Source organism: Meleagris gallopavo, chromosome 3 (assembly GCF_905368555.1).
Source record: "Meleagris gallopavo chromosome 3, MGAL_WU_HG_1.1, whole genome shotgun sequence".
In the NCBI taxonomy this organism is placed as follows: Eukaryota; Metazoa; Chordata; class Aves; order Galliformes; family Phasianidae; genus Meleagris; species Meleagris gallopavo.
In genome coordinates, this window is record NC_139406.1 from 91,658,075 (window position 1) to 91,675,875 (window position 17,801).

General features: G+C 40.2%; 1 protein-coding gene across 12 annotated transcripts in view; it reads right to left on the reverse strand.

The window, feature by feature from the left end:
* The window catches only part of TSNARE1 (t-SNARE domain containing 1), a 469,319-nt gene that overhangs the window by 234,198 nt on the left and 217,320 nt on the right, over positions 1 to 17,801 (reverse strand). For all 12 annotated transcript variants that reach the window (XM_085221765.1, XM_085221753.1, XM_085221755.1 and 9 more), the window contains one exon: positions 17,567 to 17,623. In XM_085221765.1, the coding sequence (XP_085077891.1) occupies positions 17,567 to 17,623 (57 nt within the window). The remainder of the gene's footprint in view (positions 1 to 17,566; positions 17,624 to 17,801) is intronic.

Consider the following 17,801-nt stretch of genomic DNA (forward strand, 5'->3'; position numbering starts at 1 on the left):
TTGCCTCTCAGTAATTTTCTTAACTATTCAACCTAGTCTCAAAGGACTCAAATCTGGATACAGGATACTTTCCATTCCTGGAGTAATAAAAGAGAAGTGAACTGATTCTGCAAGGCTAGGACATACTCACTGAATTAAAATTGTATTTCACACCCCAAAACAGACCTCTGTCTCCAAAACCACACTGGAATAGGATCTTCTCACTGGAAAGAAGATAGCTTCCTAATCTTGCTTTGATGACTGGATTACATCTCAAGCTTAATAATGCCTTGTGAAATAACTACTTGCTGCCAATATTCGGCAGCTCCATGCCCTCAAGGTCCAGCCAGCAGTAAGAGTGAGCACGTATTTTCAGTGGGCATACGCACATGGATATATAACACAGACACATCCTCACTCACACAAACACAAATGGCAGCAGTAGTCTTATCCCTCTCCAGCTGACTGGGAGAGGATGGGGTCATTGTTGGGCTCTCTCTCATGCCATTTCTTCTCCATGCCCCTTTGCTGCCATAACATGAGCATCTATATCATGAGCTCATTTCTTTCTGTTTCTTATCTGTTCTAAATAGTGAAGTGGGTAATTCAATTCAATTCAATGAGACTATACCCTTTATACTCTTGCTTCTTTTTTTTTTGCCTTTTCTCCACTGACTTTCTAAGGAGCTACACAACTGCTAATGGAGCTAAAGAGCTAAATGCTGCTAATAGAGTTACTTGATACTAGATGCCAGTCCGTGCCATTAGATCAGGTCTAGAGGTACAGACATGCACGTGAGATCCCTTTTAAAGCAATTTCAGATGTTTACACAGTATATACCTATGTCTGAACTCATCAGTCAAACTGAACTTCGAGAAATCCACCTTACCAAGCTTTACATATCTGGCAAGTACTGACCTCCAAACTCCTTATTAAGACTCCCATTATATTCAGTGGAGACACTGTCAATAATGTCAATGGAGATAAGAGTCCTACACTTCAGATTAAAAAGATTGACAGCTACTTAACGCATGAGATTGCATCGTATACTATAAAGAGAGCCTCAAATGTCAGGCTCAGAGCTAGAGACCTACACTTCACATGCCAAGGTGAAGGATGTGCATACATTATCCGTGGAGTGTCTTATCTTTCTCCACTTACTGTAGGAGTCTAGTTGCCTTCAGAGGTAGAAATCTATGCTGTGGAAATATTAACATGGATTCTTCCAACACATGACTCAAGATCCCACTAGACTGATCTGCTAGTGGAGGAGGACAGTAAAGCAAGTCAGTTCTGGGGTGATGTCCTCTCTGGATTCCCTCTTCCCAGAAAAAAAAATATATATATATTTACCAGCATGGCACATTTAAGAGTAGAAAATACGTTGGCAGTTAACCTGAACAGTGTAACAAAGAAGTGTCAAAACCATCATTTTTTACTGATATATGGTTTGCCTATTCATATTTCACACAGAATGATTTTCTGTTACACCACGGAGAAGGTTGAACCATGTGAAATACAGAATTTCTTCTATTTCCTTGAGATGCTGGGACCTGAAGGCAACCAGCAAGCCCTTCAGAGACAAAGTCCTTAATAGACTTAACGATACCATGAGGACATTAAGTGATCTAAGCTATATATTCGCACTGTATGAGATCACACAGCATCAAAACTTTGATAGATGCCTCTGCTATGTGCTCATCCTTAAGGAGCAATGACCCGAACATTAGCATGTCTAGTAAATTGTTCTAATGTGTGGTGAAAGGGGTCTAATGGATACAGTAATTGATTGTTTGATGGATAGCTGGGGAGTCCTTTGATTATGAGTTTTTGCTACGGTCCAAGACATTTTCATTCTCCAGTTAACCCAGAGCTGATTGCTCGCATGAATTATCTTCTTCTCTGCCTGCAAATATCATTCTCTTAATAAATATTTCATTAGAAACAAACTGGTGGTTGAGAGAGAGGAGAAAGCAGTTGCTCAATACTGTCTCTTTTGAAGACATTATAGAGTGTAGAGAACAGTTGCAGAGATTATTCATGAAATGTACTCAGGCCAGACAAGAGGTCTTCGATTCTTCAGGATTTAAAGCTCAGAACAATGCAAGAGTCAGGAAGAAGCCTGAAGGTCAATTTAAATCAGTCAGGGGAGACACAATATGGCCCAAGGAGGACATACTGAAGCAGGGAAGCAGCTATTTTAAAGTTGCCTTCCTCACAAAATCCACCTTCTTTTCTCTTCTTCTTTTCAAGATCCACAATGAGCTTTCATCTTACAAAGGAGAAGCCCGGACCAACAAAAATATATATCATATATCAGCAAGAAAACAGACTTATAATTCCTGGGACCTAATGACTGAGGGCTGAATGTTAATGCTAGTGAGGTATATGGCAAAATTCTCATGGATATCAGTTAGTATTTTATTAGTATTTTTTCTTAGCATGAGAAGTCCTTGAACACTGTTTACCACCTCTATTTAGCTTTAGTAGGCTTAAATATTTGTTTTAAACATGTGGACCGAAGCTGATAGCTCTGCTTCAGCATGCAGCTTTTTATCATGACATACAATTGTGCTTTTGAGTCATAAAGGTTGCTATTCTTCTCACCAAAAATACTACCATGTAGAAGAATCAATGGAAAATGGAGTATGTTTTGCTATTCACACTCTCAGTCCCTGTTCAACCCTATTTTGTTTCCATTTCATGTAGGTTTTAGTTTATAAGCCCCACACTGGCATGTTCAGCTCCTTAAAAACATCACTCTATTAGATGGTGAGAGATCTGAAAAAGGGACTTCATTGTCACATTTAGTTAATGTGTTGGGAGGATTCGCACTGGCATCTGAAATGAAACAGGAGAGGAAAAAAATCCCTAAATGAGTAAGTATTAAGACATAAAAATCATCCGCAATTGAGGACTGTAGGCTTTCTTCAAACTTCCTAATACAAAAGACAATGATGTAGGCAGAAAATGCCTTTATCCTCCACAGGCTCAGCAGAGGAGAGGAATTTTATAAACTAAAGCATCAGTCAGAAACAGTTTGCTACTACACAGAAAGGAGTCACTACACAAGCTAATCTCCATTTGCTTCACAGCCACACACTTAATATTGAGTTGAGAACTGCCACACTTTTAAAATCTGCTTTCGTTGAAAAAATTCTTGATGAGCAAAATACATAATGTTCGCTATTACTCTCCACTCTGCAAGCATTCCCTGGGTTTTGAGATACTCTTATCTTGTTTTCCTAGCTGTTCCTTGAACATATTTATACTGTAAGTCTCAGAATAGGTTTCATTATGTCAATAAGTGCAATTTAAACATTAATAGCATGGTTACAGTAGAAATGCAACTGATCGTATCACACGCTATAAAAAGGGGGACACGTCAGGGAATTGGCTTCAGTGCTCTTTGCTCTTAATTTTTTGCCAAAACTTTCACAGAGGGGAATGGTATGAATAAGAGATGGGGGATGAGGAGAGGCAGTGAGACAGTCAAAAAGTGAGGAGTGAATGAAACATGGAACATCCCAAACAGGAAGGAACACACAAGGATCACACAATCCAACTCCTGGCTCCCATATCACTCAAATTTCAAACCCTATTTCTGAGAGCTTTGTCCAAATGTTCTTTGCACTCCAGCAGATCAGGGCTGTGCTTGATCCCCTTCGGAAGCCTGTTCCATGCCCAACACTCTCTGGTGAAGAACCTTTTCCTAATATCTAAGGAAACAGAACCTGCTCAGAAAGGTGGAGGATGGGACAAAGGGCTTAGAAAATGTAGAATCTAATTCAAAGGATGTCAAAGGCAGATACAGGATGTTTCAAAAATGTAGGAATCTCATACTCAGGTAAAATAGGTTCGGTTGCTGTTGTTCAGTTACCAAGCCAATTACTGGAGACTAAAGTCCACACTGCTTCACCAGCAAATCCTATTTACAGACAAGACAGTATCTTCTCACTTCTAATAATAATTTTCCTGCATTCTGGAAAGAAAACTTTCTTAAAACAGGTGACTTCTAGTAATAGAGAAGAAAAAAAAGAGGAAAAGAAAATCACCAGAAAAATCTTCTTTCCAGGTAAACAATAAACTTTCTGCTGATGTCAGTTTAGACCAAGTGAGGAAATTCTCAGCATGGTTAATGCTGAACATATATTTTCCACACCAAGTTGTAGAAGCTGACTAAGTCCATAATATTACTGTGTAATTTATCACAATCATTAGGTTGGACACCAATTTCCTTCATGCAAAGAACTCTTAAGTACCATGGAAACTGCCATGGAGGGAGGTGACACTTCCTATCAGTAAAGGAGCATAGATCTGGCTCAATGCTTTTAAGGATCTGACAAGTTTACAATACTTTTCTGTTCGAGTTCTTCCTTTTCCTTCCACCATCCATGCTTTCATATCTGCTACTGCTTAGCTCAAACACAGCTCTGTTAATTTACTAAAGCCACCTATCCAATCCATACTTTTTAAACTTCTTTTTGGGTCTCCCTTGGCAAATGGAAGGGCATAAATCTGACGCTGACTTAGAGATAAGCCCTTGAGATACGTCCTAAGCCAGTCTCTCAAGGATGTTGACATGAGTCTTAAGTTTTTTAGGATACTACATTTTCCCAGCATTCACAAAAGTTTTACAATGCTCAAAGCATGAGGTACCACCCAACAATCCAAGAGAAGTCCCCATCAAGTGTCATCTTTCATGACTGTATCCTACTAAAGAAGATATGCCTACTGCATTGGAGTGGCAATGGTGGGATTCTTCTCTTCCAGTCTCACCCCAGAATGTAGTGGCAGGGCCCAGTCCAGCACTCCTCACAGTGTATCAACCATATTCTCAAGAAGGAATTTAAGGACTTCCACCCCACCTTGCTCTAACTATGCCTCATAGGTCTCATGAGTAATGTACCTACACAAGGAGATGTACCAATTGTGCAGGAACATAAATTTTGACTGAACAAGTGATGAATAAAATGCAGAGAAACATCTTCAGTATTTTGGGCAAAGAATATATAATCATTCAGTGGTGTTTGCGAAACATGTCAGGCTCTGACAGGAAGAAGGGTTATAAATAAATGTGAGGTAGATATTTAATAATGCTATTTCATATCCATGCAATAATGAACTTTAATTATTTCTTTGGGTTTCTTTCTTCTTTTACTGCAGCAGATGAGTCAAGCCCAGATGTGTAATGAAACTGATACTGGCATCATAGCATTTTCTTTAAAGGTGGCTGAAAGAGCTTTACATATCAGCTGCCAAATCATTTCTTCTCCTGTGGGGTTTCCTTCATGCATCTCATCCAGAATTTAATTCCTCCACACATGGTATGAGTGAATCACAGTGCAAGGAATTTTCCTGATGGAAAAGATTTTGCAGACAAGTGGTCCTCTCTCACTTTTTGTCCTGCAATGAAGCCAAAGTAATCTTTGCCATACTCAGAGGAGCGAGCTGCTATGAAGAACCACTTGGCAGGGTATGTAAGGAAGTTAATGCATATCTTTGCATTCAGAACATATGAAAGCTAATTTACAGCTTATCAGTAACCTTAGGATCAAACATTTGTGCTGTGGAACAAGGAGATTGACTTGTTTCCTGCTTGGATCCTGGGAATTAACAGAGGATATCAGAAAAGAAATTCAGAGTTGCTAAATTCAGAGCTGCTGGATAAATACAAAATATCTCATTCATTCATTGACTCTTCGGTAGAAATTCAAGGGAATGCACAGAACAATCAATTCAAGGGAATGCACAGAACATCACTCCTTCTGCAAAATCCCTTCCTGTCAATATCAACTGTCATTAGATGAATTTTATGAAGTCATAAGAGATGGCCCTTACTGCAATACTTTCACTCCCTCTTCCTTCTTTCCAACTCCGTAAGCAGGGCTAATGGCAACACAACCCTACTGAAAACAAAATGATATGTTCCTCAAATCCCCATGCCATGAAGATGCCATAGCCCAATTCCTCTACTCTTACAAACAGAAGTTTTGAAACTCACTGAGGGACTTCCCAGAAGTACTTAACCTAACTTGTCATGTCTGCTCCCAATCCAATACCTAGCACTCCAGTGTTAAACAGTGTTTAAAAATCCCATGAAACATGAAAATTCTTCATACTCGTTACAAGTCCGAAGTATCCACCTCCAGACATACTAATTTCCATTTCAGAGAATCGCAGAATTGAGTAGGAAGGGACCTTTAAAGGTCATCTAGTCCAACTCCCCTGCAATGAACAGGGACACCTACAGCTCGATCAGGTTGCTCCTTCTAAGCATCTTGGGAAAAATAAACAACTACAGCAAAACAAAACAAAACAAAGCAAAATAAAAACAAAGTGGATAACCCAAGGCACAGGAAAATCTGAGAACAAACACTTCATGTTTGAACAGTGATTAAGCCCAATCTTCTAGGCGTGGTATAAACTGCTGCATGACCTAATCTCTCCTCTGACTTCTCAATAAAAGGAGATGGATTCTTACCCCTATAGAATTGAATTTGCAAAATTGGCAGGAGAAAGCCAAGAGAACTAAAGGGATTCTGTATGAACTTGGGCCTCTACACCTGGCCAACGCATGGAGGCTTGGAATCATAGAATCATAAAATGGCCTGGGTTGAAAAGGACCACAATTATCACCTAGTTTCAACCCCCCCTGCTATGTGCAGGGTCGCCAATCACCAGAACAGGCTGCCAGAGCCACATCCATCCTGGCCTCGAATGCCTCCAGGGATGGGGCATCCACAACCTTCTTAGATGATATATTGGAGAAAAAGGTTTTATAGCGATGGATATCATCAAGGATAACAAAAAAAAGCATCTCAAAAGAAGAAGGGTTAGCGTAGGACAAGAACACAAATTTTTAAATAAAGAAAAATGTGGTTCCCTGTTAAAAAATAAAAAAAATAATAATAATTTAAAAAGGTCCTCTCCGCCCTCTTGCATATTACAGCATCCTCCCTTTACTTGTCTCCAAACCCCCTCTCCTGCCCACCCTTTCTCCCAGAGTAAGCCTGCCTGGCAGGTGTCCAGAACACAACCACCAAAATGAGCCCTATTTGGTATCACTTTTGGCTTGTATGCACACAGATGTGTTGAGGTTTCTTGTTAATTAAAATTATTTGGAACCTGTTAAATTTGTAGATTAGCACACCTCCATTCTGCACCCACTGACATGTCACCATGCCTCCCTCTCTCGTGTTAATTCAATAAGCACTCATGGCTCCTAGTGCACTCCACCTCCATGCAGATTTTACCTCATCTCCATGATGCTAAGCAACAACAGTGATGGTTCATCAAGCCTTCTCCACCTCCGCACTCATCCGAGCACTATCAAACAAGGCTCCTGTATTCAATTAAGCAAATCCTGTGCCAGCAGATGGCACTCTGGAATGTGCAGCATCTGCAGCTTCCCTCGTCCAATCCCCATAAAATCCTGGAAAAGGCTTTTTCTGTGCCCAGTTCATCGCTGACCACAGTATGAATCTGTTCTCATAGACTTGAAGAATATCCTGGGTTGGAAGAAACCCACAAGGATTATTGAGTCCAACTCAGTCTTCTGTAAGACTCCGATCCACCACACACATTTAAATAAATAAAAATCATCAGAAACTTTTATTTTTTTCCCCACTGGAAATACTGTATTTGTGTAAGATATTTGAAGGACTCATATGGGAAAACTCAACCCTCTTTGCTCTACTCTTTTGTCTTTGGTAGATGAGTCCTCCAGTTGAGCACAAGAGATGTGACTTCGATTAGAAGAGGGGTGGCCAGCAAGGACAGGGAGGTGATTGTCCCCCTCTACTTGGCTCTTGTGAGCCCTCATCTGCAGTACTGTGTCCAGGTCTGGAGCCCTCAGTACAAGAAAGACAGGGAGCTGTTGGAGAGAGTCCAGAGGAGAGCCCCAAAGATGATCAGGGGACTGGAGCACCTCCCCATGAAGACAGGCTGAGGGAGTTGGGCTTGTTCAGCCTGGAGAAAAGAAGGCTGTGGGATGACCTCATTGCAGCCTTCAGTACCTAAAGGGAGCCTACAAACAGGAGGGGAATCAACTCTTTGAAAAGGTAGGTAAGAGCAGGACAAGGGGAAATCGTTTTAAGTTGAGGGAGGGAAGATTTAGGTTGGATGTCAGGGGGAAGTTCTTTACTATGAGAGTGGTGAGGTGCAGGAACAGGCTGCCCAGAGAGGTTGTGGATGCCCCATCCCTGAAGGTGTTCAAGGCCCTGGGCAGCCTGATCTGGTATTAAATTTGGAGGTTGGTGGCCCTGCGTGTGGCAGAGGGGTTGGAGATTCATGATCCTTGAAGTCCCTTCCAACCCTGGACATTCTGCGATTCTGTGATTCTGTGACTGATGTCTCAGGGAACAGAGAAAAAGCATTCTTTAACTGAACTCATTTGACACAAGGCTTGATCACCCACTTAATGCTCATCCTAGTAAACTGCACAGTAGCACAGCTTTAATAATGAATGAATAGGATGCTTCAACACATTACCGTGCTTTCCTGCAGATAAAGCTCGCTGTTGCGATGACAAATTGCCAGTTTGAACACCAGGGGAATCCCCTGTGCCAGTTTGGCTGCATTGCTCCCTCTGGGATTCATCCACTGTTTATAATAAGCAGGAAGAATCCCAGGGGTGATGCTAAGCAGGTACCAGCCACACAACGTCGATTTACTCCTAACAGTAGCAGTGATGAGCAATGCTCAAAGCTCAGTCTTTTCATTCCGATTCGTGCATGCACAAGCATGTCTTTGGTATTTTCAGAAGGCTTTGCCTGCAGCACATGTTGGGACCATCTCATTTCAGAGCTGGGACAGTCCAATACAGCTGGAGAAGTCTCCTAAACTTAAGGGAATTATCTGCTACCCAAGCACCTTCTTAAATTGGAGTGACTTATAAGGGAGAATGACTGTCTGTGTTCATCTGCACGCATTTATTTTATTTATCACATAGGCTATTGCTATCAGCTAAAAGACAGCTATCTGAAACACCATCTGCAGCACATCCCTTATCTCAAAGATGGTGGTGCACTTTATAAAAAAACTATATATAAATCCCCTCTCTGGTATATGCTTTAGAATGGAACTCCAAAGGTATTTGAGTATCCTGGGGAATATTGAAAAGTGAAGATGAAACTCCATAATAAAACATCAGTGAGAGTTTAGTTTGGCAAAATAACGCAGACATGGACTGCAGTTTTCAGCTGAGCTGAGAACTAAATAACAGGACAAAGAACCCGAATTTTAAGCCTGGTCTTGTGCTTGCAGTAAATCAGGAATAGCTGTGATAAGTTCCATTAGTCTGTTATAGCAAGTTGGATTTTGGGGCTGGAGGATCAAACAGCATTTCATAGGTGTTATGCATTGTAGTCATGATAACAGCAGAGCCAGGAGGGTTACACAACTTAGAATTACATGGAGGATACAACACTGGTTATTTAGACCTTGAAAAGAAACCAAATGGAGCCTTGAAAGGACACTAAGTATTATTACTCACCTTAGTGAATGAAGGGTTAACTTATTTTCAAATATATATTTTCATTGGAAAATACTATTGCTGTTCACATTTAATCACTTGGTAAATGCAGCCATCAAAGTGGGTTTAGAAGAATAAAATTTCCTTCCTTTCAATAATCCACATCCACAGGGGGTTTGAAATGTATTAAATAACACTGCGTTCACTTTGGAGCAAGGTGACACACTCAGTAAGGTTTCACATTCGTTTCTCCAGTTACTGTGTGATCTTTGCCAGGACAGAAGTCAATGCAGGCTGCTGCAATGCAGCTTCCATAAGGTGAGGCTGAAGTGGGGAGCATGCACAAGGTTGTACAAGCATCCCCCATCACAACAGCAAGGAATGACTTCCACTTGGAATGGGCAAAACCACTTGCTTACTGCTTCTTCAGGTTTCTGCACAGGAAAATATTTTTTTTTTAATACAGAGGATATATAGGGGAAAAAAAATCACTGAGTTAGAGTAAACATTATCTGAACTGAGACTCTGATACATGTATGTATTTTTTAATATTATAATGCTACCATAGGTAGGTCCTAAGACCCAGTCTATGTTGCGTCAGCTCTGGAAGCTTGGTCTGCACTTGCTTTCCTCTTACACTTCAGTCAGGACAGCTGCCACACTGCTGCCAAAGGTGACCCTTACTGCATAGAAAGGCTTTGTGCACGGACAGAGCTCTCTGACAAGGGTGAATGGCTACACTGGTCACTTTATTCAATGCAGAGAGACACGTAAGTATAAATTCTATACTTCTATGTCTATGCCTACACCTATGTCTACATCTACGTCTATGTCTACATTTACAACTAAATCTACACATGCATCTATGTCTCTATCTACGTCTACATGTACGTCTACATCTACACCCATGTCTGTGTCTACATCTACATGTATGTCTACATCTATGCCCATGTGTATGTCCACATCCAAATCTAAATCTACACATACATCTACGCCTATATCTATATCTACATCTACATCTATACAGATATATACATCTATGTCATAGTACATATATCCCAGCAATCGTGGCTGGGAACAGCAGCAAAGCACTTCCCAAATTGCAAAAAGCACGTAAGAAATCTGGAGCCCTCCTCCTGGCCCAGACGATGCAACAGAGAAAGGCTTTTCCCATCATTATGGGCACAGCCATCCCTTCTACAAACAGAGCTTGACTCTGCATGGAAGACAACATTGGTATTCGCAACAACCTTGAAATTTAGAACCTGGGAAGAAAAAAACACTGCAACTACACAGGCAGCTGCCACAAACAGTGGGGAAAAAAATATATTTGCAGAGATTTCTCTGGCTATGGAGGAATAATAACGTTGGTATTTTTGTACAAAGAAACCCTTCCTCTGTTTTTGCCTTCTGCCCACATAAAAGCCTCTGTCCTTTCTCACTCAAAATGTTTGAAAAAGGACAAAGCAACAACAACAAGCAAAGCAACAACAAAAAAAAGCAAAACGGAAAACTCAGTTAATGAATACAAACCTCCTTTGTCAGGTGCAGACATAGGCAGCTGCAGTTTTTAGCTAAATCAGCAGATGCTGGCAAGCAACACGGGCTTATGCCATGACAGGAGCTTGATAGCAGATCACTAAGGAAAATCCACAGTGCTGAGGTTGTTTGGGCAATTAAGGAAATGGGAGCTTGGGGGGGATTTGGTCTTTTCTTATTTTCCCCCTTTTACAACATAAGGGGCTATGTGCTAATGAAAAACCAGTTTTCTGCAAATGTTCTCTTTTCAGTGGGATTTGAAGGTGTCCTTATTCCTTTTTTACATACAGTACTGAGCATTCCCACTGCTCCACCAAACACTGGTATACCTGAAAATAAGCAGGAAGAATACAGATACTTTCCCAGGGGCTGCTGTGCAATATTCATTCATTCCAAGTAAGGAGGGAGGATTCTTCATTTTAACTCTTGCAGTTACAAGGTGTTGCATTCCTGACACACCAGAAAAGGAGTTTATGGGCTAGTCAGTTGAGTACTATCCCTATGAAGCCCACTGGTACCACTACAAAGTGCCCACTGGCACTAGGAATATAGAGGCCACATAAAAAACAATTGGTTTTTAATATATTTCAGACCACTTATTGCATTCTCATATCGGAATCCATTTCCTTGATCCCATATAGTCAGGACAGAAAATATATATAATATAGATAAATACACAGTCTTAGAAAATATGTTTAATGAACTGGAAACATCCAAGGAAAGGCTGGACAGGGCTCTAAGGAACCTGATGTAGATGTAGGTGTCTCTGTTTATTGCAGGGGAGCTGTATTAGATGAGCTTTAAGGGACCCTTCCAACTCTAATGATTCTGTGATTGCCTTAAAAAAAAACGACCAAAAAAAAAAATAAATAAATAAAAAAGCTCACACATAAATGAAGTCCAGTAAAAACAGCCAAGTGATTTAACTGCTCCGTATTGACAACCCTAGGAACAGAGTAGTAGGCTGATGAGAATATGGCTTTTAATGGATGCACACACTTCTAAAACAAAGTTGATGCTTCTGAAATAACACCTTTTACAGAAGTAGCTGCATACACAATGACCTTGAAAAGACTCAGGAACTGCTACCACACATGGAAAATACATTATTGCCAAAGCTAAGGCTTGATTACCTAAGACAGACCAGCCAGACTGGAACATTAGGATCTGGGATGAGTGCTAAGATAAGATTTTAGAGTCAATAAAATAAATGAGTAAATAAAAAGCTCCATTTGTTGAGGTGAAAGCCTTACTTTGATTGTGCAAAATTCAATTTTGGATTTCAGAAAAATACACTCCACAGCCTCTCCCCAAAGCAGATGCCAGCTTCAGACTGAGCTTTGGACTTCCAGCACAAAGAGGACCTACTGCATTAAGAAGTCGTTGTTAATTACCATACAAAACAGCCTGCTGGCATTTGCTTCTCCTGTGAGATCCTCAAGGTGGCACAATCCAAAAGCTGAGTTTATACAGCGTCTACCATGATAAGGACCCTGTAAAAATAGCAGCCCAAGTAACTGCAGTCATTACAAACACACACACATACACATATGCAGTTTATGCAGATATTATTGCCAAGAAATTATTCTCCCATAAACACAAGGATTGGATCTTGCTGTCCCAAAATGAGAATTTTACTCTAACCACATAAAAAGAACAACTTCATAAACACAGGAAGAAAGAGAAAGGATGCTTCCTGGGAGAAGGAAGTCCATTTAAAGCATGAATAAATTGAGGCAGTTAGGAGAAAGAAGCTTGTAATGCAAATAGAAGTTTATTACCCATTTTTTTTCTGCTTCTAAGAATCACAGGGTCAAGTAGGCTTATGGAATAAAAGACCAAGGCCACTCTTTCGGCAACTGTCTTGTCCCAGAGCAGTAATTATCTTCCCCTTTCCGTGAGCGACAGGAAATGAAGAGGGATGCCATTACACTATGAGAATTACAGTAATTTTGATTTCTAAAAATTGCCAGGAAAGTTTCCTCTTAATAAATATATAAATAATACAGTCAGTTCAGATTTTTGATGTGGTCTCAGTTTTAAACTCATTCCTCAGCTAAGGCAGAGCTTTGCTTCCTTTCTCCCTGTTCCGTTAATAGGTTGCCCAAGGAGGTTGTGGATGCCCCATCCCTGGAGGCATTCAAGGCCAGGCTGGTTGTGGCCCTGGGCAGCCTGGTCTGGTGGTTTGCAACCCTGCACAAAGCAGGGGGGTTGAAACTAGATGGTCATTGAGGTCCTTTTCAACCCAGGACATTCTATGTTTCTTGTGGGGAACTGGTCATAAAGTTCAAATGGTGAGAAATTCAAACTTCATTAAATGAGAATGTAAACAGCTACAGGGGGTCAGTTAAGATCTACAAAAGATGGAGGTTGCCTGAAGACATGTCACCGGTGCAATAATAATGCAAAGCACGGGTTATCCCAGCTAGCTACTGACAGAGAAAGGTACTTAGGAGACCAAGTTTTTCAGTATAGTCTGATGTTTGGTTAAATGCCACTTAAACTTAGAATCACAGAATCATCAAGCTTAGAAAACATCACTAGGATCATCAAGTCCAACCTTCATCCTATTACCACTACGCCCACTAAACCATGCCCCTAAACTTGTTTCAACCACAGGCATAGTAACATATTCCTCTTTCAATGAGAAGGGGATGATGTGAAATGAAAAGTAATTAAAAAATAATTAAAAAGAAAGATTCCTTTAACCGCCTATGGATTTTCTGCCGGCTATCGTTTATTACTTCAATATTATGGATAATCTGTTCTGTGCTGTTAGAACATTATCACAATTTATTATCCCAACTGTTGCCCTGTGGGATGGACTCATCCCAACAGGATATGCAGCTGCCCAAATTCGTCTACATCTGACTGTGCTGCCCTGGGCTCTGCATTACTGCTTGAGGGTCAGATGCAAAAAACACCCCCTTGTTCTCCAGAGGACTCTTTGTATGGAAACAGGAATGGATGCTTTGCATGTAAGTGTATCTATACAGTGGGAGAAGGTGGAGTAGGGCTCCATGATCCTTATGGGTCCCTTCCAACTTGTGATTTTCTATGATTCTATGATTCAGGACATATGTGCCCCATACACATGCAGGAACTGGAGGCAATCATCCCAGAGTCGATATATCACCAAATACACCACTAACTCTGCTGCATGTCACATCAGCATTTCTCACACAAGCAAAGAGAAACAGAACTGCTGCTTTTCAGGATTCCTCTGTGCGCTCTCTTAATGAGACATCTGAGGTCTCATTCTAGCCACCTGGTAAATATTTAAAACTGCTTTAATAGATTCAAGGGAAAGAGATTTTTTCAATTATTTACCACAACTCACTTTCAACAACGATCACTTAACATTGTAAAAATTTGTGTCTTTCAATATGTAACCCAGCTACAGAACTACATTGATCGGTCTACAGACAAATACATTCATACCAACATATATTTGATTAAGAATTTATACGTCAGGCTTCAAGGAATTTTGGATCGATGCCTTTACTTTGCTTGTATAAATAAGTAAACTCAATTAAACATTTCTTACAGCAAACCACAATGGGAAGGAGAATCATTCTGCAGCTCTTCTTTCCAATTTTTACCTATTACATGGATTTCGGAAACTAATTACTCTCTAAAGGGAACTTACTAGAGTTTGTGTTACCAAACACATCTCTCCCACTCACCAATGGAAGAGAGGAACTACATGAATGCACTGAAAAAACAAGCGTCCTTCAATTCTCTCATAATTTGCTGTAGTAAATGCAGCCTATAGAAAATAAAACAAAGACCTGCAGGTAAGCAGTGTTTGAATTAATACTGGATCTGCACCAAAGTCAAGAAATTGACTGTACTGTCTCACTAGACCCATAAATCAGGTGCCTTGAACATACGTAGTATTTTGCATTACTGTATAGGGTGTTAGCTTTAATGGTGCAATATATGCACATGGTGGTCAGGTTACAGCTGCTATGGGAACTATAATTTTGCATGGTCTGACCAATCCGCAGCAGAAAAATACTAATAAGTAAAAAAGTCACAGCACTGCATTCCCTTCAGCATGTTTCATACATCCAATTTCACTCTTGTATTTGAAGGAGCCAGAAAATAAGATACAAATAAAGCTGCAGATGTATAAGAACCAGCTGAAATGGATGAGAATTATCCATCAGCTTTTTCAAGCAGTTTGCATGAAACCTCATGACTCCAAGCTAAGCAAGTGTAACTGCATGAAAATGGATGTGCTCTCAGGCACGGTACATGCACAAACCATACTGTGAGAGTGTCCGTGCCTAGCAGACATGAATGAGTGCATAAGCTCACCTCTGAGTCAGAAGCATCTCATCAAGGAGATATTACAACATACTTCTTCATAATGCACCAACGCCAAATGCAGGCATTCTCCTGCAAGTGACAGGTACAAGGAAAACCAATCTGCAGCTGAGCAAGTTTAACACATCTACTGATGCTGCCTGACTGACATCAAGTTCTTAGTAATACAGTCTCCTAATGGGGAGGATTACTACCTATTTTAATGTAAAAGACTTTGTCCTGCTCTTCCTCCAGCCTTCCTTTACTTTCAATCCTACCATTATTTGCCTCCAGGATTTGTACTCAATACCTTTTTTTTTCCCCTCTGTTAATACTCTGCTCACTCCCACAGAAGGCTTTTTTTGGAGTCATCAACCATTATCAATACATCAAAAAGGCTGACTGCATTCAGATTAATTCCAGGTGCAGGGATGGACAACAGCTATATAAAAATTAGTCCTCTTCATCCAATGAGCACTGGTTAATTGTTGTCAGTATCCACCATCACACAGGCATGGCCCCATGCAACCATGTGGTAATCTTGGTGAGACTAGTGCTGTTTCCACCCCTGCTTCCCCCACTCCACTGACAGACCTTAGTCTAAGGAAGATGGTTAAAAGCACAAGAAGCACTTTGATATACATGACAAGAAAACAAACCACAGCTAAGTTACTGAAAACAAAGCCCCTTCTCTTTGAGCTTAACCATCAAAATCAATGCCTGTTTGACATTCATAGGATTTGACCACAATTCAAGAACGTGCTATTTGTGATCACACACAGTTCCAATGTCCAGTACTCATCATCAATTGGTGGACAAAAATAAGGCATAACGTTTCTATAAATACATAGCTGAAAATCAACAAATCCACAGGAGCCAAGGAAATGCCTGACAAGGCTATAGGAATACATTAGCACTTTGGCACACAGAGGCCTTAGTTTATTTGGCCCTAACACCTAAAAGCTAGCAAGTGATAACAAGGTTTGATGTAAACCACAACTGAGTCATGGAATCACAGAATCACAGAATTGTTTGAGTTGGATGAGACCTTTAAAAGTCATCTAGTCCAACTCCCTTGCAATGAACAGAGACACATATAGCTAGATATAGCTGCACAGAGCATGGTCCAGCCTTAAAATTTATGTAATATTAAAGCTCTAGTCCACTGACTTGCCCTAATGGTAGGGTTTTCAGTGACATCACCATCCTTCCTTACCAAAAAGAACAATATTACAACCATTTCCCATATACATGTTAAAGAGGACATGGAAAACCATGGGGTATGACCAAGTAGGAAATGAAGATTCATAAGGAAAGCAGGAAATCTGCTAACTGCACCTTTAAAAAAGCAAAGTCAAGAGTATCAACAATATAAAAAATAATCCGTGAAATAAGGCACACAGTTCTATTTTTTGGTACCATACTATCACTTGCAAGCACCTAAAAGCTGTTCTCTGTGCAAGACCTGAAAGGCCAATTTAATATCTGCTGGAATCACACTACAGCAAACTGATTTCCTGGTATCAAACCCTTCACGGAAATTCTCATGTGGAGATTTCTTATACACACACTTACACATGTACTTTATATGTATAAATATATATATACAAGCATATCTACACATACACTTATTTACACCCTTGTTATGTGCACAGACATACATGAATATTTTATCATATATGTGCATGCATCCCTACACATATGAAACGAAACATAGACTTACAGTGCACTCTGAGTACAACTACTGTTTGTTCATTGACAAGCATCCTAATATATGCAAAAAGCAGGAAAAAGGGTTGCATTTGTGTATGCATACAATTGCAAACCATAGTATAATGCAGGTGAAGAACACAGGATTCATAATTCCTCTTAAAATCAAGCACAGAGCTCTGATAAAAACCATCTCACCTACTTCTTGCACTTGGGGTGGGATTTCACTTAGCCTAGAAGACCAGTTTCCAGGGAAGAGTGTACAGAACTGCTCTTTGATAAATTACAGAACAGATAAAACCCTCAGAAAGAAGAACAGTCCCATGGGAACAGAAAAGAAGGGAATAATTAAACAGGTCCTACAAGTCTCTTCTACCTCAGCCCTGCATCTTCCACCTTCAAAGATGTCATACACTATTATTTGAAAACCACATCACTGGCTTCAGTGTAGGTCTTTGGGGAGGAACATGCTCCTCAGCATCATTAGTGGGATAGAAAATAGCACTTTCTTAGCAACGTACTGTTACAGACACAGACAAACATGAACTTACTTGTTTGCTACTTCTCTGCCCAGTAGGAAGCAAAGCTTTGGATTTCTCTGCTATTTTCTGTAAAAAGGAAGAAGAAAAAAATGAAGGAAAATGGTTGAGAAAACACAATCCAAATTCTTAGGGAAGAAGTCATAGGGAATTATTTCTTCTACTACTTAAGGAATAAGACAAAGAGAAAAATCTTATTATTTAGAAAAGAAAGGGAGTATAACCACATGGAAAAGTTTGGTCCTGC